This window comes from Gallus gallus, chromosome 1 (assembly GCF_016699485.2).
Source record: "Gallus gallus isolate bGalGal1 chromosome 1, bGalGal1.mat.broiler.GRCg7b, whole genome shotgun sequence".
NCBI lineage: Eukaryota > Metazoa > Chordata > Aves > Galliformes > Phasianidae > Gallus > Gallus gallus.
In genome coordinates, this window is record NC_052532.1 from 180,803,187 (window position 1) to 180,828,950 (window position 25,764).

At 39.6% G+C, this 25,764-nt stretch overlaps 1 protein-coding gene across 1 annotated transcript in view; it reads left to right on the forward strand.

Annotated features, from left to right (window-relative positions):
* GUCY1A2 (guanylate cyclase 1 soluble subunit alpha 2) overlaps positions 1 to 18,371 on the forward strand; it is a 145,595-nt gene extending 127,224 nt beyond the window's left edge. Inside the window, exon 8 of the mRNA XM_001233953.7 lies at positions 172 to 18,371. Coding sequence (XP_001233954.2) covers positions 172 to 379 — 208 coding nt within the window. The 3' untranslated portion in view covers positions 380 to 18,371. The remainder of the gene's footprint in view (positions 1 to 171) is intronic.
* The last annotated feature ends 7,393 nt before the right edge of the window (positions 18,372 to 25,764 follow it).

A 25,764-nucleotide genomic window follows, 5' to 3' on the forward strand; every position in this document is an offset into this window, starting at 1 on the left:
TGCTGTTAATATAGATTGGCTGGGGATTCTGGCCTAGGATTTTTTAGATGTTATGCAATACTTTAAATTCATTTCTTGATCTGAGATCACATAGGACCAATCTCTTCCATAGAAATATGTCTCTACTGTGTTTCATAGTTTTTTATATGTCTCTGTTTCCTTTTTTTCTAGGCTTTTGAAGAAGGAAGAAAATTTTATTTTTATCCCTCGTTCCCGTGAAGAGCTTCCAGAAAACTTTCCAAAGGAAATTCCTGGGATCTGTTACTTCCTCGAGGTCAGAAGTGGTCAGAAGCAGCCAAAACCCTCCATCACATCTGCCAGAGTGAGAAAAGTTTCTTACAACATTGGCACCATGTTCCTCCGGGAGACCAGCCTATGAGGCCTGCTGCAGATCAAAGACTCGTCAAAAAGCACAAGCCCAGAACTGGGTCACGCCAGGGGAGTCGGAGGTTCTTTCTATTTCACTGCCTTGTTCTGAACAAGCAGTAAATGCTTCGTGTTATGTCAGGCAATAATCATTCTAAAGGTGGGTGACTGCTGTTGGTAAACAGAGTGGAGAAAGGGAAAAAAGTGTTTAAAATAAATACTTCCACTTCCAGATGAATTTCATTAATAAACTTGAGTCTGGCCCCTTTACAACAAACAAACACAAACAAAACAAAAAACCAACTCTCACATTAGAGGTTGGTTTTGTTTTGTGCAGAAAGGGTGATGGTTCTCTGTAGATTTGCACCAGCTAAGCAGAATTGAGAGTCAGTTCTGATTATGCATTCCTACATTCAGTGTGTTCTTCAGTATGGTAATGATGTTTTTTAACTTTATGAACAAACATTTCATACATGTACTGTAGAGTTGTTGTAACCTTCCTGCCAGGAGGAATTGTAATTCAGTACAAATTGTAGGGATTTTACCTATTTTTATACATATTTCACTTTCTGGATAATTACATTCCACATACTGTAAGCTGAGTAAGCCTAGATAGCTTTTCAGTAGCTACTGTATATTTCGTATATTCTACCTATTGAAGCTTATTGTTATACAAATGGGAAGAAGTCATTTTTTTGACTTTTTTGGCATCAAAAAAACTAATATTTTAAAGAAAAAAAAAAAGAGCACTTTGGTAAACCTCTTTACCTGATGTTTATGCTAAACTTTAGATGAGCATTGTCTTGCTAATACAAAATAATGTTCAGTATTCGTCCTACAGTTCTGTGCGTCCAGTCTTTCTGGGATAAAGCAAACAAAATGTAAAAGAACAATTTGTTAGCAAACAGAAAAATTCTGTTACACACAGTGGGACTTTTTTTCCCACAACAAATTGTCATCCAAATTAATATTTGGTGGAAGTCCTTACTCTGAGAGAGTCCAGCAAATTCTGGAAGCACTCTGGGTACTGGTTTTCCAGTTTTTTAAAACGACTTCTGCTCCTGCTCTGAAAATCCTATCTGCTATTAAAGATGCTCATTTGGAAATTTCCTCTGTGGTGGATTGGATGAAAGCTTTATCTAATGTAGACCAAAAAATATTGGAAAGGGGAAGGAAATAATGTCTCAGATCTAATGAAAATGCCAGTTCAAGATTTAGAGCAGTCTATATTAATTAAGAGAATAATTTTTTTTTTTTAAAAAAAGAAGGCCCAATTCCTGGTTAAATTTAAAATAGTTTTATTTTCTTCAGTGAAACCAACTGAAACAAGAAATGAGATGTAAATCTGTCCTCCCAGTGGACACATTTTCAGGCAGCGTTTATTTCTCAGGCTTTCCTTTGCAGAAGTAACAGCAGTTTTCTTTTGTAGGTGTACTTCCCTTAAGGTCCTACTGAATTGAACCAACATTTTTCTAGTCTTATAAATTGTTAGCAAACATTAATGCAGTGATTTCTAATTGGCTTAGCTTTACAATGGCCTGATCAAAGCTCGAAGAAATCAAAGACAAAACTCTCAACAGCTCAGCACTTCTGTAATCCAAACCAGAAATTTGGGCTTTACTTACGGATTTAGTTATCAAATCTTGAAGCGCCTTTTGAAAATTAGTGAATAACATTCTCCACGTGTCCAAATTATCCAGTTATACCTTTCTGCAGAGGGAATGACAGTGCTCCTTTATTTCTCTTTGACTCATATTTGGATAGGAACAATTCAGCATGGCACAGCCATCCTGTTAGAGGAGAAAGTTCATGCTTCCTTCCCATGAAGCCTGCCTTTATGAGAAAGGACTATTCTGAACCTATGCAGACTTCATCAGGTAGAAGAAACATGACTTCATTATGCAAGATGTTTTCTTGCTGAGAGGGTGTCTGCATGGTCATGGCAGGGGAATTAGAACTAGATGATCTATAAGGTCTCTTCCAATCCAAACCATTCTAATGTATGATTCTGTGAATATTACTTGAATAGAAATTCCCTTGTTTTCTAAAAGGACCACTGATGTTAAAAATTTCTTCCATAGTATCCTTGGGATTGGAGGAGTTTATCTTCTACCTACCTTGATAAACAGCATCTGCAGCTCTGTTCTATGTCTGAAAAATGACTTGATGAAAACTGTTTGGGCTTGAGGTTGTAGAATTTCCATCCAAACCACTGATCCAAGAATTTTCTGCATCAAATGGCAAAATGTTTTACTCTACATCCATTGGTTTGCATATTCACAGCATGTAGCATTCACTTCTTTTTTCCAGTGAACATCAGTGAGACCCGCAAGAATTATATATGGAGCAAAGTTCCAGTTCAATCGTGGGAACTGGAACACTGCTTCTGAGCTAATAAAGCTGTGGTTTTGATGTCATTACCCAGTTCCCTGGAGTGATTTTTTTTTTCTAGCAATACATTTTTTTTCTAATCAATACATTAAGATTTGTTTCTGACTTTATTGGCACATCCTCATTGTTCAGTAGGTGTTAATGTCAGATTACTAATCTCTCTGGCCAAACTCTGTTTTTCTTCTCACCACCCACAGTCCTCAGTGATGAGAACAAATGAAGAGGTTCAGACCAAAAGCATATTGCTCAATATCCTGCCCCTCACAGTTGCTAATAGGAAATGCCTAGGTTTATCCTGTGGGTGATCTTGGTAGATCCATGGAAACATTATAATGAGAAATGATGGTTAAAAATTAATTCAGCTATTACACTGAAGAGGTAACAAAAAAAACCCCACAAAACTGTAGCACCATCCTCATTCTCTCCAGTTACAGTTTTTTTTTTTTTTTTTTTTTGGTAAGGGAATTTGTAATCACAGAGATTACATCAAAAACCAAAAATTGGAGTTAGCAGTACCTTGGAGACAAAGATAGCTCCCCAAATTGGAGCAGGTTTACTGTATAAGAATATACAGTCTCTGTTTTTATACGTTTCTGTGAAGGTAACGTACCCAAAATTCAGCACTGATGCTACGTATTGTGCTGTTTGCTTCTGTGTTATGACAGGTTAAGTTAATAGACAAGTGTAGACTTTCTAGAGGCACTTGACCAGTGTGAGAAGAGTGTGAAGCATTCTCAGCATTAACTTAGTAGCTGCATCTGCTGCCTGCAGTATTAGGTTATAAATTTATTTGCTGGACACCTGTATGAAGTGAAACATAGTTTATTAGCAAGGTTAATGCTGTGAAGTTGGTTAGATCATAGTCAAACTCAGCATTTGTCCAACAGCATTTCATTTTAGCGATAGAGAAAATGTTCTCATTTGCCTGACATTGTTTTCATGAATAAAAGATTTTGCAGTGTTTTTACCCTGGGATGTTGAGGTGGAGAGGTGCTGAAATGTAGAAATCACATACTGTAGTTGGAATTTCATCCTGATGTTTTCTTTCCTATTAAATAGATGATCCTTTTTTCCTCTCTGAAGACAAAGAGAGCAGATGTGCTGCATATTCCCTGTGTTGGGAGGAGAACGCATGCGCCCAAGATGGGGTTATTGGTCTCCTTGCCACAGCCTGGTTCTGTGCATTTTCCCCCTGATCCAGGCTCAGACAGACTGGAGACCATGGGCTGACCACAGAGGCAGACTCACGGGCCAACTTCTCTCACAGAAGTCATGAGGCCTAAGTAAACAGAGGCAACAGTTACTCCCCCAGCGCACTTTTTAGAGGTTTTCTGTCAGATTTCTCCATCTGCTTGAAGCTCTCTGTCACACAGGCTTTTCTATGATGCAGGGTATAGAGGTCAGGAACTCAGAGTGAAGGAAATTGTAGAGCAGTGGATTAAATTTTGTTCAGTATCACTCTGGAAATACTTACCGTACAAAGACAAAAGCCACTGCATGGGAGAGTTATTGCAAAGACAGAATTCTAATAGTGTGGATGTCTTGCAGGATCCCACAGGGTTTTACTCTTTTAATTCCAAAGAGCTCATAGTTGTTAAATGTGGTTGTGGTTTTGACTTCACTGCTTATTCCCACATCCATTTTCAGCTCTCAGCCTGCTCAGAAAGGCACTGTGGGGCCTGGAAGCATGCTTCTGCAAACAGAAAACCATCTTGTATGGGAATTGCTTATGCTGAAGAAGAAATACTTGCAGTTTGTCACTAGCTCGTCCTATCGAGGTTCATCTGTATGCAGATGCAATTTCATAGTGATGTCCCCTCCTGTGTTCCTGGTGCTCCTATGCCTGCAGAGACATCCAGTGTATAACCACCGTTTCTCTGTTTTCTGTTAACATTTCTCTGTTCTTTTTTTTTTTTTCCTGTGTAAAGCAAACAGTGCAGAACTGTGACATTGCAGACATTGAAACATACCATAGTTCTGCATTAAGACTTATGCTCTGCTTAATGATATTGCATTAAATATTTCTTCCTCTGAACAAATCCTTTTTATCCCACCAGACTTTAAAATGAAGGGGGATATAAAATACCACAAACCAATTTTAATTGCAAATGCCAGTGAAACTTGTATCAGCTGCTGGGGCAAGTGTAGCTGCAGGATGGCTTTCAGATTCTTCAGCATCCAGAGGAAGCCCTCACACGTTCTACCTGCCCACAAGACTAATCCAACAGCAGCATCACAAACATCTAGCATCTTCTGTGTTCTTTCATCTTCTGATCCCAGGCTTCTGCCTCACCTATGCTGAGTGCTGACAACACACTGAGCAGAGCCACTTCCCTGCCCTAACTCAGTCACAGAGCTTCTCTCTCTGTTTTTGGATACTCCTATTGCTTTGTAAAGTTATGCATTTGTAATATTACAGATAACAGCATGCTTAAATTAGCAACAAAACAAGAAGCATAAGCTTGACAGCTGTCTCTTTAGGAAAGACAAACCAGCAAGGTGAGGCAGTGAGGTTGCTTTTTACATGAGAAGGCAAGTGGAATGTATCAAGCTCTACTTGAGGATGGACAGTGAACAAGTAGAGAGCTTGTGGGTGAGAATTAAGGGACAGGCTAATGTGGGTGACACTTGTTGCTGATTTGTACTACAGAACACCTGATCAGGTGGAGGGAGTTTGATGAGGCCTTCGACAAATAGCAGGAAGCAGCCCCACGTTCACAGGCACTGGTTCTCATGGGTACTTCAGTCAGTCTGATATTTGCTGGAAAAACAGTGCTGTCAGATACACACAGACTAGAAGGTTCATGCAGTGTGTGGAGGCAAAGTTTCTGGCACAAGTAGTGGAGAAGTCAATGAAGATAGATTTGCTGCTGGATCTTACTCTTACAAACAAGGAGGAGCTGTCTGGGGATGTGAGGGTTTAGGGCAGCTTGGGATGCAGCATTCATGAGATGGTGGAGTTCAGGATCTTGCATGGAAGAAACAGGGCAATAGGTAGGATTACTGCCCTGGAGTTCCAGAGAGCTGACTTAGATGTCTTTGAAAACCTACTTGGAGGGATCCTATGGGTTAGAGTGCTTAGAACATAAGGGGGGTTGAGAGAGCTTGCTGACATTCAAATGCCACTTCAAGCTCACGATCATTGCATCCCTAAGAGTAAGAAATCAGGCAAAGGTGGCAGGAGACATGCATAGAAGGGCAAGGTGCTCATGGGTAAAGCCAAAGGGAGGAAGGAAGTTTATGGAATGTGGAAAAAGGGTCTGGCCATGTGGAAACAATATAGCAGTAATGCCAAGGCACGCAGGGATGTTGTGAGAAGGGCTAAGGTGCAGTTGGAAATAAACCCAGAAAGAGTTGGTTCCCTTCCTTCAAAGGAATACGTTATTCATTGAGCTTTTTTGGAGTTGAGGATGGCAGTAGATGCCAGTGGCAGTAGAGGATGGCATGAATTGAAGATGTTAAGTTTGCAGGAGAATCAAGAGTCAGGAACTTAACCTTCTGCTGCTACTGTTCATGCTTCCATCGCCATGCATGCTCTTCCTGTTCTAGTTCAGAATTCTGTTATTTGAAAGACCTCCGCTCTTTTTTGTTTTGCAGTCTGTGTATGACATTGATGGTGAGTAATTCTTATTATTGTTCTTATTAACATCTGTTGTTGACATGACTGCTTACATCTAAAGAAAAAGTAGGATCAAAGGGTTGATCTTGCTCTTATTTGCAGCAAAGACAAAACTGCTACAGTGACACAGCAGGCAGTTGCGTCTGTAGAGTGGGAGGACCACAGTGGAAGTTTTCACTGGGGGATTTGGGTGAAGTCAGTGCAGTAACTGTCCACTACATGTGTGATTTTAAATTTCCTAAGCACTAGCTTTATCCATGTAGCTAGAAGTTGCTCTTCAACAATGTTATTAATCTGCAGTGCATGAGTAACCTTACAACAAAAATCTATAAACTGTTTAACTTCATATGCATGTTTGATCTTCTGTTGCTTGGCTTCTAATCATGCATGAAAGCAAGTAAAACAGTGACACTGGGGAATGCAGCAACTCAGTCATAGGTCACAAATCATTCACCTTGGCAGATGCTTACTCCTTCCTGTGGCTTAGAAAGGTTAACCTCCTGTTATCTCTGATCCCCATGTCACTGCAGCAACAGAATGGCTTCTGAAAGAAACAGCATGGGGCATCGCAGGCTAGGGCTCTCATTAGAGAGGCCAATACAAGAAATTATGCGAAGTTGCAACTTTGTTGGCAGCCTTAGCAAAAAGAGCATCTGGAGGCAGATGCTAAACTGGCCATCTGCTCCTGGGACTTTAGTTTCCAAAGGCAGAGCGAGGCTGAAAAAAACAAGATGACACTGTCTTTCAGGGAAAGGGGAATCTTGCCTGCCTTGGTTAGGGGGGAAGAAGCAGGATGGAGCTGTGCTCACTGGCAGCACAGCTTGCTCTTGCCTTCAGCCGCTTTTACTTTAGCACTCCAGAAATCATTTTCTCAGAAACCCAGTAGTTTCTTCAGGTCCTTGCCCCCCCTTGACTGTAGACACAGCATGAGGCTGCCTAAAACCGTGGGTGTGCTTGTTTCTTACTGACCACATACAATTAACTGAGTTTAGAGATCTGTTTTTTAAGACGTCCAAGGAATGTGAGATTGATCCCACTGATTTAAGCTCTCTCCAGACCAGTGCTGTCTCTGAGCTCTTTCAGTCTGTGCTGCTTTTCAGATTTTTGAATTGGCCAAAAAAAAATGGTAGACGGACAGATAAGCTCATTCCAGGATGAACAGTGGTTTGATATGGTGACTATCTGGAACAGGGGCTACTGCCGTTCTAGAAATCTCTTCCTTCTGCTGTCTGAACCACTTACAAAAGCTATGAGTGTTGCCAATCACAGCTCCTGGATCTTGCAGTGTGTTAAAAAGAGTGTGGCCAGCAGGTCGAGGGAGGTGATCCTCCCCCCCTACTCTGCCCTGGTGAGACCACATTTAGACTACTCTGACAAGGTCTGGGCTCCCCAGCTGAAAAAAGACAGACCTCTCCTAGAGGAGAGTGCTGGAGTCCACTGGAGGGCCACAAAGATGGTAAAGAGCCTGGAGCATCTCTCATATGAGGAAAGGCTGAGTAAATTGGGTCTGTTCAGTATGGAGAAAGAAAGACTGAGGGGGTTCTGAGTAATGTTTATAAGTGTCTACAGTGAGAAAGAAGGCAAATGGGTGAGGCCAGGCTGTTCTCAGTGGTGCACAGTGATAGGACGAGGAGATATCGCCTAAAACTTGAACATAGAAAATTCAATAATAACATGCAGAAGAACTTCTTTATGGTAAGGGTGATGAAACAGAACCACTAGAATAGAATGCCCAGGGTGGTTGTGGAGTTTCCTTTGATGGAGATATTCAAGACGCATCTGGACACCTACCTATGCAACCTATTGTAAGATACCTGCTTTAGCATGGGTCTTGGACTCAATGATCTCCTGACGCCCCTTCCAACTCCTGCAATTCTGTGATTCTATGATCTCTCTATGAATGTTCACCTGAGCTATATGACAGAATGCCTCTATAAACCTTGCTAGTTATCTTGTTGCATAGATGATAATAAAGTATACAAATGCTAAAGGGCAGAAGAATAGTTGCTGGGTTATCATTAATATACATTTTTCTTGGTTTTGTGATTTTGTAAGCCCAAAGTTACTTACTATTAGCAGGAGGTCTTGCAATGAGATAATTGTTTTTTAGAGTACTGTTCCTTGCAGTACTTTGAAATGACTACTCTTGAGGCAATAAATTCAGCCATGCAATTATATTCCGCTGTAGACACTTATATGACAGCTGTCACCCTAACAAAGCATTTTTTAACAGGACATGAAATGACACAATAACACCCTGTTGTGTATTGTTTGTCCTTCTGTTCTCTTCTCCAAAGGAGAAGAGTATGTGGTGGAATAATTTGATTTTGTGAGGTGTTGTCTTTTTTCTAGTTTTCTAAAAATACATGTTGTTATGTACTTAAATTAGGATGGGCGAAATTGGAACTGTGGATCAGGGTTAGAGAAGGCTTATAGTTGTAAACAGAGTATCTTAAAGACTACCCTGCTGAGTGAGACTGTTCTCCCATCCTAGAAACAACAGCATGGTATGCAAGATAAGCCCAAGAATGATAAATATGAGCAATAAAACAGTTATAAGTAATTGATAAGTTCTGCTTTTGTAAGCAGCAGTAAATTAATGTTAAGACTGATTAATAGTCAGAGAAGAGCACTTCTTAATTTGTTTTAGCATTTGTTTGTTATCAGTGCATCTCTAAGGTATTTTTTCCTTCCCTAGTGAGGCTGAAACAGTACTGCATCAATATCAGTTCTGGAGCTTATTGCAAAGGAGTGTAGTTGGAAATTAATAACTATCGAGTAGAGTTTTTTTTTTTTAAGTGAACATCGCCTGTGATAACAAACCATATGGGAAAGAGAAAAGAGGAACAAACGTATATTTGTAGTAAAAGTTTATGTGACATTTCTGTTTGATTAAAATACAATCTGAAATTGTACAATTAAAGCACAGCTGCGTTGTTCAGGTTATTTGCATTTGCTAATAAGGAGGGAAGATTTTCAAAGTCCAAAAGACTTTCTCCTCCATTCCATTTTCTTTGTTGATACACGAACTCCTGAAAGTTGAACCTCATTTTGCTCAATATACTGAAATTCTGAATGCCCAAATAAATTTTAAAAATGTGGATTATAAATTCGTATCATATCTTGAGAGTGTATGGATAAGGAGCCCACAAAGAGAATGCATCTGAAGAAAGTGAAGAAAGATTCCGTGTGTTTGGAATTTTGATGACCAAGAGTGTACCATGAGCATGTTGCAGAAGGCAAGAATGTGCTGCACATGATGTCGAGAATTCTTATGCCAGTAGGATCAGTTTTAGAGTTGATTATCCTCAGAGTTTTAGTGGAGTTGCATGAGAAATCCATTATTTTTGGAGGAGGGAAAGTTATTTCAAGTGAGCTCGGTCTCTGGTTGCAGAGAAAAGTTGTGGAGAAAAGGAAATCTACAAATTCTAAATGTAAAATGAAAGACAGATGCTCCACTTTTGTTCATCATTTGACTTTTCTGGAGGAAGGTCTCAGAATTTCTCTTTGAGTTTAGATGGTGAATGCAAAACCTGTCAGTAGCTATAAAACATTACAAGTGTGGTACTTTTTCCAGTAGAGATGAATGCCTTCCAGGTGTGTGTAGGGATATGATACTTCAGTGTTAGCACTTAAAAAAATTAATGATTCTATTCTGCTTCATTTATAAGTATTGTTTAGAAATGTCTAAACTGCACGTTTGGAAGTGTTGAGTCAAAGCAAAAAGATTCAAAGATTTGAAGTCTGTGATGTAATTTAGTATTCACACCATTTCCTCAGAAACAGTTCTATATATGGAGTTTTCAAAAGCAATTGCAGCCAACAGTCATTTATAGTTAATTTCAAGGTGCAAAATTGTCAAGCAAATCATATTAGGTAAGGCCAAGATTGAATTCAGTTGGTTTAGCATGTATTAAGGGGAAGAACGCATCCCAATGCCAGTCTCTAAATGCGCTTCCTAGGATGTCCGTGAGTACTGTGCCTTTTACTGAAGCCCAAACAATGCCCACTCCAGGCACAATTCCCATCCCAGTGCATAGCATCCATATTGCCTTATGTGACAATTAGCAGTTAAGTTGCAGCCATTAATGCCTAAATAATAATGCCTAAATGCTAAAATATTGCTTATTAACCTTATACCTTGCTGCCCACTTTAATCTGGGATCCAGTGGACTTCAGAGCACCAAGAGGTTTTGGAACTGCTGTGAGTCTGAGTGAGGTTCCGCTATCCTAAGTCTAAGTAAGTATTTACAACTTTTGATGGAAAAGCAAACATACACATGGAGAGACACACATCAGGGACAAGGGCCAGAGTTTCAAAGGGCCTTGGGCTGAGCTCTGAACCAGAGGTGAGTGGGAAGAATCAGGGATGCTGCTGTACAAGTCCCATCCTTCTCCCATCCTTCCATCTCTGTTTGCTATCACCATTCCTATCCTTGGCCATCTGCAGTGATTTCCATCACAGTCCTGGTTGGGGAGGCCGTGGGAAAGTTCTTGGGAAGAACAGTCCTCTGCACTGTGAACTGTCATTCTCTCCAGAGAAAAGGAATTAGGAGCAGTATTGTCTTCCCAAGCTGAGAAAACTTGCAGATTTTCCATGTAAACAGTTTCTATAATTACCAGGAAAACAAACCAGAGGCAGAGCTGTGCAGCAGGGGCATCCCGCCTTGTACGTGCTGCTGTGATAATGAAATCCAAACCCTGCAGAACTGCAGGCGCATTATTCTCACTTGCTTTAAAGGTCAGCTAAGACGCTAATTTCTCAAATGGGCTCATAGCTCTGAGACATCGTAACACCAGTCGTTTCTTCCAGCAAATTGCAGTTGTCAGAGAAACTGGATTAGTAGCTCACAGAGCTAAAAATAGGCACTGTGTGTCTGCCAGAGAAGCTTGGTTCAGGAGCAGAGGTGAAGGCAAATCAGTGTCATAACATGGAGAAAAAGCTTTGGGTTGAACATTTTTTATTGTTGCAAGTTAGCCATAAAATTACACTCAAAATAACCAGAGTTGCCAACTGGAAGAATGTCAGGATTTAGTGTTGATTCTGTTTTATTCACCTTCTGGATCCAGCCTGCAGTTGCTGCTTTATCAGCTGAATAAGGCTGGCAGCAGTCGCACACAGTTTGTACTATGACTTAAACAATTATTTTTACTTTTATGGTCAGAAGCAGACCAACTTACAGTTCAGGAATAATCTTTTTTCTCAGAAGGAGCAGTGAGGCACTGGCATAGGCTGCCCAGTGAGGTGGTGGAGTCACCATCCCTGGAGGTGTTCAAGAAAAGGTTATGGGTTAGTGGGCATGGTGGGGATGAATTGATGGTTGGACTGGATGATCTTTGTGGTCTTTTCTAACTTTAATGATTCTATAATCATTACCACTTTCTTTAGAAATTCATTCTGTAGAATGTGCCTTTTCTGCGTACCTTCTATGAAATCTCTGCATTTCAGATCTGAGGCACTGTCAAGTGTAGGGTATAAACAATAACTTCTATCAGTGAATGAAATCACTGCGAAAAATATTAGTAAATATTGTAAATAATTTGTAAATTCTGTGTTTTCATCAGTCTTTTGTCATCATTATAAGGGGGGACAGGAATACTTCTGATTTTAGGATTTAGGTAGCATCAGTTGCATTTGTCTGGAATTCCTTGTGTACCAGTGTTACTGCAGTGTTAAGAACTGGTGGCAAAACAGAAATGTCGGGACAAGCAGCACCAGCAGTTGCATGCATTGCACATCCTACACGTTGTGCACACATTTCATGGTATACTTTATAGTATAGAACGTAATATGACAAAATATACAGAAAAATATTTGGGAATTAAAAACACAAAATATGTGGACACTGCAGTGCCTGACAGCTATCCTGAGATAGGTGATAAAACCACCTACTTCTAGGATCATTCTGAGCTGTCACGCATCCTTGGCATTCATCCTTGCTTTGGTGGAAGGCATGATCTTCTCCAGCTCTATAGCTGATACAAATCAGCTATATTTAGAGCCCTTACAGACAACTGTAGAAAAGTAACTCAATGCTACTTACTGATAAAGTTCTTGTGATTTATATTTATTTGGTGAGATAAATCAATGATTACAAGACTTTTTCAAAAACAAGCCAGTGTTATTGGCATAGACTTCACAGCTTCGGCTCATCAAGTCATAGTTCAGACTCATCCCAAAGTCTCTGAGTACAAACTGAACCTTGCATGCAGAATTCTCCTGGAAGAACTGATAACAGTTTGAAAGTTGTTTGTCTCCATACTCTCTATCCCCTTACTCCTCCCATCCAAAGGAAAAGTCATGAAAGTTATGAAATTATGAATAGGAAACCTCATGTTTCTTCTACTTAAATCTGTCACTTTCCTTCAGGAGCCTGATGCAATTCTCAAATTGGTGGTTTAACTGGAAATTTGTTCAGACTCATCTAAATTTCCTCTACAGGTAACTCCAGAATGATTACTCTTTGATGCCTTAGAGATGTATCTTTTGCCTTTTCCCTTTGATTTCAGTGTTGCCAAAGTAAAACCTGAGGGCTAATTTCTGTCTGAGCTGCTTACAAACACCTCCTGTAACAGGGCCAGATATGTGCAGAGGTAAGATGGAGCTACAAGTAAGAAATCTGGTTTATTGTAGGAAGGAGGATGTTCACCTCAGTCTGTGGTACTCAGTTTTAGGAGTAGGAATTTGGGAGTTATCAGACACGTATTAGTGGTCAACCGTTTGCTCAGCGCAGAGCAAAGGGAAGGAGCAGTTCGGTGAAGTTTTACTCTCAGCTTTCCAGTGGCTGAGAATTGCCACTTGTTTCTAACTTCTCTGTTTTGCAAGCTGGATAAAAGTATTTGGTATCCTAAAATGTGAATACTGACCAACTCAAGGTCTGCTCTCCTGTGGAAATGGGCAAATCTGCCCTGAGTGCCAATGCGTTCTGAAAATTTATTTTATTGCATTCTGTAACACTGCAATCCTACAAGTATTCTGTACTATGTAATGGGATTACAGCCTTGCACTATCAACAAAGGATGCCTACTATAGAAGTAATGTTGGATGTCCTTAAATAATACTGGAGCTCTGACAAGGTTTAGAACACTGGTGTTTGTGAATGGTAGTAGTTTGTATAGGATTTCTTGTAGAGCTGATGGTAACCCAACTAACAGCAGTATTTCTGTTTCAGTTATGTATAGGAGAGGTAGAGTGGTGTCTCTGGACACTTCTGTCACTTTAATGGTTATGAGATCAATTTAGTACTACATGAGTCTGGTATTATTTTCAAACTGTGACCTGTAATCTTCTGGGAAAGAATATGGCAGGTTAGACTCTTACTGGTAGCTCATGTGGACAAAAACCTCAACAAAGCATGTAAGCCAAGATCTTCCCACACTGAAACCAATGGAGTAACAACAAAATTCAGACTGGTTTCTTACTTTTCCTAGCTGTTAAGCAAAGGAATCCACCTACCAAAAGAAGCAGAACCCATGCAAAATATCTCATGCTGCATTTCAGTTTTGTTAATGTGATCCATTTGGCATTTAGTGGTCTGGAAGTTACAGTACCTCCGGTTGAAAACTGCTGTTTCAGTTACGGTTGTTTCCCAAACCAACTGAACTTACTATTAACCAAAGACTTATCTACTTGAAAACAAAACAGTGAAGTTTGGTTCTGTCATTTGTGACTTTGACTGGAAGCAGCTGAAGTGCATAATACATGTACTGACCAAACCTGTGTCATGTCACTGAGCAAGAATTATTCAAGGCAGCAGCACCGGTATAACATAGCAGAATTCAGTATTAATCCCTCTATGGAAACACAAATCTATGTAATAAATTGATGTGCCATACGTGTAGGCCATGGGAAAATTGTGCGTGCAATGAATTACATACAGGCTTAAAAGCTTTAACATTTGTACTGCTCTTCCTATAATAGAATGTATATCTTGATAGCTGTGACCCTATGAGCTTCTCACAAATATGTAAGCTAAAGTTTATTCTTCTTGTTCTAAAACTGCCATTCTGTGAATTGTTGCTTTCACTGTCCTCCACAGAGCAAGGAGTCTTTTCTCCATGTGTTGCTGGGAAACAAAAAAGCAGGCGCTATCTGTAAACCTTGCAGGCTGGGGAGATCAGGGAATGTTGGTCCTGAATCTCTTTCTGGAGAGTTGCTCTTTTTTTTTTTTTTCTCTAGTAAATGCAAACAGTGCCAATAACCTGGGCCTTCTTTAGAAGAAGCAAATCATATTCAGCGGCCTTCTTCTGGTCAGCTTCTGTTGATACTTACTTTTCTCTTTCTGCTTCCTTTCACTTAGTCTTTGATGATAGGTGTCTTGCTGACTGTAACAGTGGAGGGCAATTTGCCGCCTTTGCTCTTCCTTTATCCAAAGCAATTAAAGGTCTCAAACAAGAAGAAGAAACTTTACAGAACAAATGCAGGCATGTTGTTAACAGAGAGTGGAAAGGTAAAACAGCCTTCTAAGAACATTCCAGTTTATCTTTAATGACATGCCTGCACTGCGTTGGGGCTTCACATCTTGCTTTCATAGTGTGACCTGCTGTAAAGTTGTTTGTTAAAATGAAGTCCTTTTAGATTGTCCAAAAAATTTTACTGTTTGTCACCATATTAGAAACATAAAGTACAGTCTATAAGGAAAGCAATATACAATATACTATACATCTTCTATTTCAATGCCTCTAGTTTTAGGCTAGTATTCATATCAATGTTTATAAACAAAATACAGGTTTTATTGTTCATTACAGGACCAAGCAAAGAAGTTTTGCCTTGTCTGAGTACTAAAGGTTGTCTAAACAGTAACGTTTCTCTTGAACGACTACTCTTTTCTCATGCTTCTAGTTAACTTGTGGTGGGCTCTATCCTACTCTAATTCTTCATAAATGCATTTGAAAGGGAAAGTAATGAGCTCTTTTAGCGCATGATCTTCTCACAGTACCTGATTCATAAATAGATCTATAATCTCATTTATGAGTTACTAGTTACCAGCAAAACAGCAGAAATCCCTCTGAAGTTCAGCTGAATGCATTCTGAAGAACCTTGCATTACTTATTCAGTTTTGCAAAATTTCTTGAGTCATTATAGAAGGCATATTTTCTGAAGCTTTTGACGTGGATACAGCCTTCATCAAGAATTGTTCTAATTTCTGCTTCTTGTTTTATATGGAAGTCTAATGCTATGGAGAATTTATTTAATAAAAATCACATGGGTTTCCTTCAAGAGAGTTTTCACTTCATTTGACCTATTCCTCAGATAGGTAGCTCACTTTAATTACTTCTTATCATATTAGTACATTACATAGTAACCAGTAAAACTTTTTATGATATTAGTACATTACACAATAACCAGTAAAAAATTTGGGTTTTTTTTTCCAGAGAAACTCTACAGAACTTTCTGTTCCTGATTGTGACCAGGATAACTAAGTTATATATTTCAGAGAGAAGTCATTGAAGAGGTGATCAAATAAGATAGTGTTACAACAAATCCAGAAGTTCTATATACAAAGAGATGAAAAGGGAAGTTACCTGGTTACTTTATCCAGTCATTCTGTAAATGCAATTCAGCTGCCAGGTCTGACTTCGATCATCACAAGTGTAGTGTATTCTATGGAAACCATTGACAGAGCTTAGCTTTCTAAGCACTCCAGTAACATGGTTTGAGAAATAGCAGTTCATTTACACTTCCAGGTGCTCAAGATACCATCCAGACAGTATTTACTATTGTTCTTCCACCATTCAGAAAGTAAGTGTGAATCTATGTCTTTGCATTATTCCAGTACCTACAAGTAGGTAAGAGCGCAAGAGTGCATTGCGTAGTTTGCTGCAAACTTGTTTTCCCATGCAATCAAATGGATGAGTAACTGCTTTATCACTTCTGTGATACCTTTTTTTTTTTGGTCTGTTTGTCTGGATTTTTTTGACATCTCTTCAACTGTGTCATTAGCTCCGTCTGGGCTGCTGGAAGTCTGCTGGATAAAGGCCAGACTACAGACATGCACAAAAAAGTCTGTATTTCAGATGAGAGTGGTTTTGTATGGGTATGTTGAGCTTTCTGCTAGGAGCAGTCCAAGTTTGCAAATGTACTCAGATCATCTCAGCCAGTGGAGCTGATGTGTATAGGCACAACAGATGCTGACACGCTTCTCACTGTGTGCAGACACATGGTCATGCATTTCACTCTGGTGAATCCTGGGGTAAAAAATGGAAGTTGCAGCATTTGGGATTTTGGATGTAAAGTAGTATGTGATGTCTACCATGTGCACTCCTTTGTCTTGTGATATCTGTCTGGAACAAACAAAACAAAACAAAACAAAACAAAACAAAACAAAAGGTGAGAGGGGGAGTGAAATGTGAGGACAGTTGTGATGTAGAGTTTATTTGTCAAAATTTATGTTGTCTTAAATCTTGTTTCATATTGCCACATGTGGAGCTGACAACATTCAAATACAACGGTCAGTGCTAATCTTCGGTCTCACAGAAGATGTACCTGAGCTCGGCAGGTAAACATCTACTGAGTAGCTACCGTACTGCTGTGGGGCAGGAGGTGACTGTCCTTTTTAATAAACATTATTTGATGATTCATTGCGGAAGTCATCAATACCCAAATTCCATGTTGGGATTCAGCAAGTAAGGTGCATTTTCCAACAAGGCTTTGTGAATTTTGAATGCCACAGTGAATCAGGAGTGATCTGTAGTGGTCCTAAACTTCCACTAATAAATCAGATTGTTACAGCGCAGTCAAAGCCTTTGTCAGTGTTGCCATGCCAGAAACCATGTTCTGAACAACTGCAGAACAGACTTCTGCCTCATCCTTGCAATGAAAAATCATTGGGCTGCTATTATAGCTAATAGGAGTCTTTGGGCTAAAAGTCTGCAAAAAGCTTTGAAACCATATCCCACACTCCTTGCTGTATAAGACATCGGTGGTCTGATTCTGCAAGTGTTGTATTTGCTGGGTAATGCTTAGTCTGCTAACAGAACCATAGTCCAGCACATGGATGTGTAAAGCACTCTGTGTAGGAGCAAGACAGCACTTTCCCTGACCTGCATCTGGATCTTACATTTAGTTACACGGGCCATTTAGGCTGCAGTCCTGCATGTGCTGAAGTGAATAGGTAACAAAAGGGATGCAGGGGGTCTCAAAGTGTACTTTAGCCTTCTGCAAACACTGTGAGCGAGGGTGGTGGGACCGCGGCCATACCTCATGCAAGGCTGGTTGGAGAGAGGGGTCACACACCCAGTACCTAATGCAGCATTTCAGATATATAAGGACTTATTTTTCCATATGTTCTGCCCACATTCCTGCATATTTTATGAATCAGGTCTGTGATCAATGTTTTGACCAATTTGTTTGCTGGGGTTTCATGGGGGTTACTATCTCTTTGGTTTGCAATGTAAATAATACTGTACATCTGCTATTTTATGATACAAATGCCCTGTGAATTGCTTATTTTTAAAATGTTACAGCTCTGTCATGTTTATTTACAATGCCATCTTACAGTATTGGTTTAATATACAATGTATCTGTATGGCATGAATTAAATTGCTTATATTTTACAATATCAAACATTGTATTTTTTTTCTAAGATTATTACACTCCATCCTATGCAGTATCATAAATGTTTCTTAAGTGGCTCATTAAGTCTGGAAATATTGCTTCCGTTTCAGTAGTGCGGGCATAAGAACCAATATTCCTGATCAAAATCATCAGATATATCATCTAGCAATTTCAGATTAGAAAGATATGTACAAATATGTAAGCATTTATAGGTGATCTGAACATCTCCTGTATCTTCCTTGCTTTTCATGTAATGATATATTTTAATCATTTTGTATAATTTTTATTTCTAATTAATTGTGAGTCATTCACAGTGTAAATAATGTTTCATTATGCAAGATTTCTAGGTAATCAAGATGATAAAAAAAACAGTGAATTTGTATATGAAAAGAATTTGACTGTAGATTGGAATGACATAAAATAAAGTGGTGATGACTACGTTGTTTATACTGTCCAATTCCAAACTGCGTTAAAGAAAAAAACCAAACATTTTATTTGCCCTTTAATGTCCAACCAGCTATTTGCAGCATATTTACATCAATAAATCATGCAAAAGTGTATTAAAATTCATGATGAATCACGGAAATTTTCCCTTTCTTGACAGCTAACCCATGAAGAGCAGGATTATGTATTGTAATATAAAGTATAGTAAGACCCAAGTGAATGGAAACAGTCCAGGAAGTCAACAAGCATATTTGCATGAAAAGAACCCCTTTTCACTCCTAGCTCTCAAAGCACACCTTCAACTGCATATCTAGGTGTACTGTCAAACAGAAAACTAGGGAAATATAAGAAAAGGTAGATGCTTAAGTATTCACAATGTTTATTTCTTTATAGGAAATCTCCAGTTTTCATGGACATCGCCATGTAAAAACCTTAATAAAGCCTTTGTTCTTGACTGAGTTTTTGGAGTTTTGGGAGATAGCTGCTTAAAAAAGCTAACAGATTGTTAGAAAGGAAATGCCTGATTTGGGTGATACTGTAAATAATTTCTTACTGTGACTGTTTGGTTCTTGGTTCTGCAGAAAAACAGAACCAGAATTAAGTCTTGAAGAACAGAAATTTAAATTGGGTGACATTACAAAGAAATAGCACCATTAGTTTATTGATACCCACGCAGGAACAAAGGAAGCTGGTGCACTGTAACGTCATCAGACTTACAAATCCTACTCATGTTGCCCACTTTTTCATTCCTTCGTCATCCTTTCTACATCCCCAACTGAGAATATGACTCATTCTGCTTTGCTGTTTTTTTTTACTGAAGACTATTAGCTAGAATTGGTTGCACTACTTTTATGTGAAACGTGTTATTGGGAGAAAATGGAATTTCTGGTAATTCAAAATGTTGGCAGGGGAGTTTGATTCTGACTTTTCAGTACTGAATACACTTGGCTTTTATGTAGCTAAAACTAAAACTGATAAAGGTCTAACATTCTTTCTCACGTTTGAGCTTTTATTACTCTTTGCCACAGCTGGCTTTAAGGCTGGGGAATATTTTCCAAGAAAGAGATTGATTATTTTCTATTAGTGTCTTAATTGGTTATTACTTAAAATTCTTCCAAAATGTTTTAGAATGTTTAGTTGGGAATTATATGTAGAAGTCAGTTCTGGTCCTCCATAGCCTGGGGAATACTATGTCCCAACCAGGAAATTATGAGAAAGGCAGTTCTCAGAGACTTCCTGGCTGAGGCAGTTACTCTTCTAGTGCTATTACACTGCCTTTTGGGATCTCACTTTATCACATGAAGTACATTTACGACACTATGACTGTAAGGAGTGACTTCAGCTTAAAGTCCATATGCACTCCAGATAATTTTGGCACAGAAGGATTTGATTAAAAATAAAAAATAAAAAATCAAGCAAATGTACAAAGATGCGTGTCTTCCAGAAGTTAAATAGATAAGAATTGCTTAGATATGGAAAAACATGGCTGTGATAAAGGCCTCAGGGTACTGTGGTGAAAATGGATAGAAAATGATTATTATGTTTCTTACAATGCCAGAATTAGAGGGCATTTAGTGAGGTTACAGGCAGCAGATTAGCAGCAAATAATGCAAGAGAAGTACTTTTTTTCTCACAGAGTGTGTAATCAAATTAGGGCTCTCAGTGCCAACTGAATATTTCAGTTCTTTAAATAGAAGCAATTAGAAAATTTAATGGAGGGTAGATTCATCATCTTATTTTGTATTGAATGGGGTGCTACGATCAGCTCAGGCAGCTACTAATTCCTTAGTGCAGGAGCCTCAGAGAGTGTTCCAGCTAAAGGTCTCATCATGCTTATCATGTTTTCCACAATGTAGCATTCACCACTGGATGCTGTCGCAGACTGGGTACTGGGTAGAAAAACCTTTCAAGAAATCAGAAAATTCTGGTTTTTAATTCTGATATGGGAGGCACTGGGAGAAGAGAGGACAGAATGATCTGCTGGGGAAAACAGCAGGAAGGGAATTTAAAAGTCATGCCAGAGCTAGGAGGAGATAGTGTAAGAGTTGTTCAAGAAATGTGCAGATATGGTACTAAGGAACATGGTTTAGTGGGTAGCATTGGTGATAGGTGAACGGTTGGGCTAGATTATCTTAGTAGAGGTCTTTTCCAGCCTTAATGGTTCTATGATTCTACGATAGTAAAACATACTGTTAAAAAAATACGCAGGTTGGACAACACAGTTGGTCTGAAGGAAAAGGCAGGCTCTCATATGGGAGCATGGAAAGGATATTGACTGGAGAAGTTCATACAGAGTTAGTTCATACAGGGAGATTGCAAAGGTAGGTTTCTGCTGAAACTTCTTGGCTCAAACAAGTTTCAGGTCATCTTTCACAGACTTTTCCCTGTTCCTGTAAAGGAAAAAAAAAAAACAAAAAACACATGGATTAAGAAGATAAAGACCCATCAATAGGCCAAGACCGATGTTATAAGGAAGGCTTGTGCGGAGTTCATCAACTTTGGTGGGTGGCACTTTTAACTGTTTTGAATCTATTGGAGTTCCTGGAGCACAAGCCTCCTGGGACTGCAGTGTAACATATTTTTAACAAAAGATATAATCAAAAGTGATCGTTTGAGTTTTTTTAATATTTAATATCTCTCCATGATTTCAGTACACAGGCAGAGAAAATTAAAAAATAATGCTGAGTAAAGGACCCGTGCCTGTAAGTCAAAAGCTTTTCCCCACCCTGTATTTACAAGCATACCACATAATGTAATTTAGTTTTAACTGGATTCCTAAAACTCAGGCAAGTGTAAGATGCACACGCTCAGTAGAATGGAAACTGAAATTGAGGACTGGTTTTATTCAATATTTTCATTAAAGGCCTTAAGGCAGAGGAGGAGCAATTATATCTGTTGGCACAAAAATGGGAGTTCTTATCGACACAGTAATAGCCAAGTGAAATAAGGGAGGAATGAAACAGACTTCAGACATAAAATAGAAGTAGGATGAAAGGATAAGTAATGCGTGCCAGGATTAATTGCAGGTATTCCTGTAATAGCTGGAATATCATAATTTAGAAATGACAGAAGAAAAAGAGATAGAAGGATACTGACTGAGGAATGTATGATTACAGCTACTGATGTCGCATGAGAAAATCAAATGCAATCATGAGAGACATGTATCTGATAGATACAGGGCAATATCATGAGGTACTTGTGGGATTATACCTGGAATTCTGTGTATAATTCTGACTATTTTCATTCAAGAAAGTAGTGTATTCCTGTGACTGACAGTAAGGAAAAGCCTAAGGGAAATATCACTCATTCACTGACCTGTTTCCTTTTCAGTAGACTGTGCATTTTTTCAAAGAATGTGAGTGAAACAAGATGAAATGGCATATCTCTGAGCACAGAACGGTCAAAATGTTTGAAGTGCTCACATTGCTTTGTTAGGGTAAGGAGGCCTTAAGAATACAGCCAAGAGATAGAAAAGGCTCAGTTGCCATCTAGTGTATCTCCTGGAAGATCAGGATTGTGATTCTCTGTGCCTTTCCTTGTATGGTGCTAAACTGACAAGTAAAAGACCTTCAGCCACTTGTCTAATGACTTTTCTTAAAAATGTGAGAAAGAAGGTTAAGTACCAATATGTGTGCAAGGGATCTTGGGCTGACTCCCTATACATAGACCTCTTATGCTTCTGAGATGCCCCAGTTCAGTTTCCTTGGCCTCTAGATGGTAGGTAAATTTCTCCTGTAGATCATGGGCCACAATTACCCATGACACACCAATATCTTGTATACCATAACATGACACTGTATTTAGGCAGCTGAATTAATTACTTCATGCTAAGGTTAGCATTGATTTCTCAGACAAAGGCATCACACTGTTTGAAGGGGAAAGTAGCTAATGAGAATAAGATTGGAGATCACTGATAAGTGATACAACATGACTTGTATCAGAGTGCATTCATAAATGATAAAATAAAATTTCATGTATGGTCCAGAAAATATTAAAATAAATTTAATGTTGGTACTACAATAATTTGAGTAGTAACACTAGCAAATGAGTAAAAGTGACATCTATTTAATTTGAACCTGGAAATTTGTCTTGAAGTCCATGGAAATTGTATTATATAATATGTGTTGTTTTTCATCCCATCTCAGTTACTTCTGCTAACAGCCCCTTGCTATTATTTCTTGTGTAACATACTGTATTGTAATTTTAGAAAATCAGCATAATCCTGTAGTGCACAGATTCAGATAGAATGCTTATCCTATGGTGACAGAGAAAGAAAAAATACTGCTCTTATTTCAGTTGTCTGTCTGGAGCTGTCAGAGTTTATCATGCTGCACATGAAATGAGCAGTGATCAGACCCTTGGTGCAGTCTAGTAAATTGCATACAACGCTCTTCAGCCAAAAAAGACCTACTGCTTTCTTCTTCTTTTGGTTATATTATTGGCAATCTTCAATTCCCTGTCACAAAATCTTGCAACCAGCAACATGTGACTGCTTAGCTCTGCCTCTCACAGACCTTAGACGGTCCCTGCAAGAGCCAGCAGCCTTGGCCATGGCCATCTGTCAGGTAAGAAGAAATTCTATTGCACAATTGACTCATTTTAGGGCAAGTCATACAGATTGTTGATGATATTATTTACCTGTTGCAGTACATCTATAAATATTACTTCTCATTGGGACTATACTTTTTTTTTTTTTTTTTTTTTTTTTTCTTTTTTCAGGTACATACCATGGGAAATGCTAAGCTGGATAACCATAGAATCATAGGTTGGAAAAAGACCTCTAAGATCATCCAGTCCAACTGTTCACCTATCACCAATATTTCCCACTAAACCAGGTCCCAAAGTACAACATCTAAACATTTCTTGAACACCTCCAGGGATGGTGACTCCACCACCTCCCTGGGCAGCCCATTCCAGTGCCATACCACTCTCTAGGAGAAGTATTTTCTAATATCCATCCTGAATCTTCCCTGGTGCAACTTGAGGACATTCCCTCTACTCCAATTACTAGTTACATAGAAGAGGCTGAACCCTACCTCACCACAGCCTCCCTTCAGGCACTTGTAGAGAGCAATAATGTCACCCCTGAGCCTCCTTTTCTCCAGACTGAACAATCCCATCTCCCTCAGCTGCTCCCCATAAGACCTGTACTCCAGACCCTCGCCGGCTTTGTTACCCTTCTCTGGACACACTCCAGGGCCTCACTGTCTTTCTTGCAGTGAGGAGCCCAAAACTGAACACAGTACTTGAGGTGCAGCATCAGCAGTGCTGAATACAGAGGAGTGATCACTTCCCTGCTCTTGCAATTTCCTCTTATTTCTGATACAGGCTGTCAATGGTTTACAGGCTGGTTTGGCCCAGTTCCGTGACTGGCAGGGCGGAGGAATTTTGCGAAATACACACTTCCGGAAAAGGGAAACAGGAGACCCCAAAATAATTAAAAACAACGGCAACGATCTGAGGAGAAACAAACTGATTTACTAAATACAGTATCAGAATGCAAGAGAACACAATATAAAACAATATAATTAGAATTGAAGCTAATAAATCAAATATAGTAAGAGAAAGAGTATCTGAAAGCGGTAGGCCTTATAGTAGTGCAGAGGCAATGCATGCAGTTGGGATGAGAGCCAAGGGAAGAAGCAAAGGGACATCAGGTGAATTTGCCAGAGGTTATATCTCCTCCCTGACCGCAAAGCCCCCTGGGGAATGTAGTTCTTCTCTTCCAGACAGGTGCTCGGAAGAGAAGAACACTTTAACTCCCTGTGCACTACATGATGTTATGATGTGGAACACCAGTAACCAAAAATCATAAAACCATGACACAAGCCAAGATGCCATTGGCCTTCTTGGCTACTGGACACGCTGCTGGCTCATGTTCAACCAAGCATCGACCAATGGCCCCAGGTCTGTTTCCTGTACAGTCTTCCAGCCACCCTACACCAAGCCTGTAGTATTGCCTGGGGTTGTTGTGCCCAAAGCACAGGACCCAGCACTTGGTCTTGTTGAACTTAATCCCATTGGCCTCATTCCAACTGTCCAGCCTGACCACATCCCTCTGGAAGGCCTTCCTACCCCCAGGCAGATCAACACTTCCTGCCAACTTGGTGTCATCTGCAAACTTACTGAGGGTGCACTCAATGCCCTCATCCAGATCATCAATAATGATACTGAACAGGACAGGCCCCAATACCAACTCCTGAGGAACACCACTCATAACCAGTCACCAGATGGATTTAACTCCATTCACCACCACCCTTTGGGCCCAGCTCTTCCTCCAGTTCTTAACTGTCATGGTTTTGTAACTTCGCTATTGGTATTCCACATCATAACATCATGGACAAAAGAGAAGAACTATGTATCCCAGATCTATCTAGGTAACTTCGTGACATTAACCCAGCAAAGAGTGTACCTGTCCAAACCCTGGGCTGCCAGCTTCTCCAGGAGAATGCTGCGGGAGACAGAGTTGAAAGCTTTACTGAAGTTTAGGTAGACTACATCAACAACCTTCCCCTCATCCACCAGGCTGGTCACAATATAAGTTGGTCAAGAAGGACATGCCTTTCAAGAACCCATGATGTCTATGCCTGATCCCCCACTTGTCCTGCACATGCCGTGCAATCTCTCTCAAGATGATCTGCTCCATAACATAGCCTGGCACTGAGGTCAGGCTGAAAGGCCTATAGTTCCCTGAATCCTCCTTATGATCTTCTTGTAGATGGGAGTTATACTGGCAAGCCTCCAATCCTCTGGGACCTCTCCAGTTCACCAGTAATACTGATAGATAATGGAAAGCCTCTTGGCCATCACCTCCAGCAGCTCCCTCAGCACCCTCAGGTGGTTCCCATCTGGCATGTTATGACAAAGTATTCAGCTTCATTTCTCCCCTTCCTGTCTTCATGGATTTCCATCTTCTGACCCTTTGTTCTCTCAGGTTTAAAGACACATCACTTTGAGAGAAGTTGATCTGATTTCCCATTTATGTTACCAAGTACATTACTGGAGTAACAAAAAGCACTCCTATAAGACTAAGATGTCTTGTGCTAGCTATTCCAGACCTTGAGAAACCTACATAGGAAATCCTGGCTATGAAATGTGAAACAAATATATATATTATATTTGTAGACTCTGACAAATATAATTATTTACTTTGTGTGTGTGTATACCGTATTACTTCTAAAGCTTGCCTTACAGCACAGCATTTTGTAATGATGTCTTCCAAAAATGATGCATGAAATCAGGCTTAAAATAGAATCTAGAACAGAGCTTGAACTGAAATGAGCACAAATCCATCTGAAATAATATTATAGAAGAAATGAAAGATGGAAGGAGATGAAGGATAAGCCAGGCTAAGCAGGACTTCCTAAGGGGAAAAGAAAAACACAGA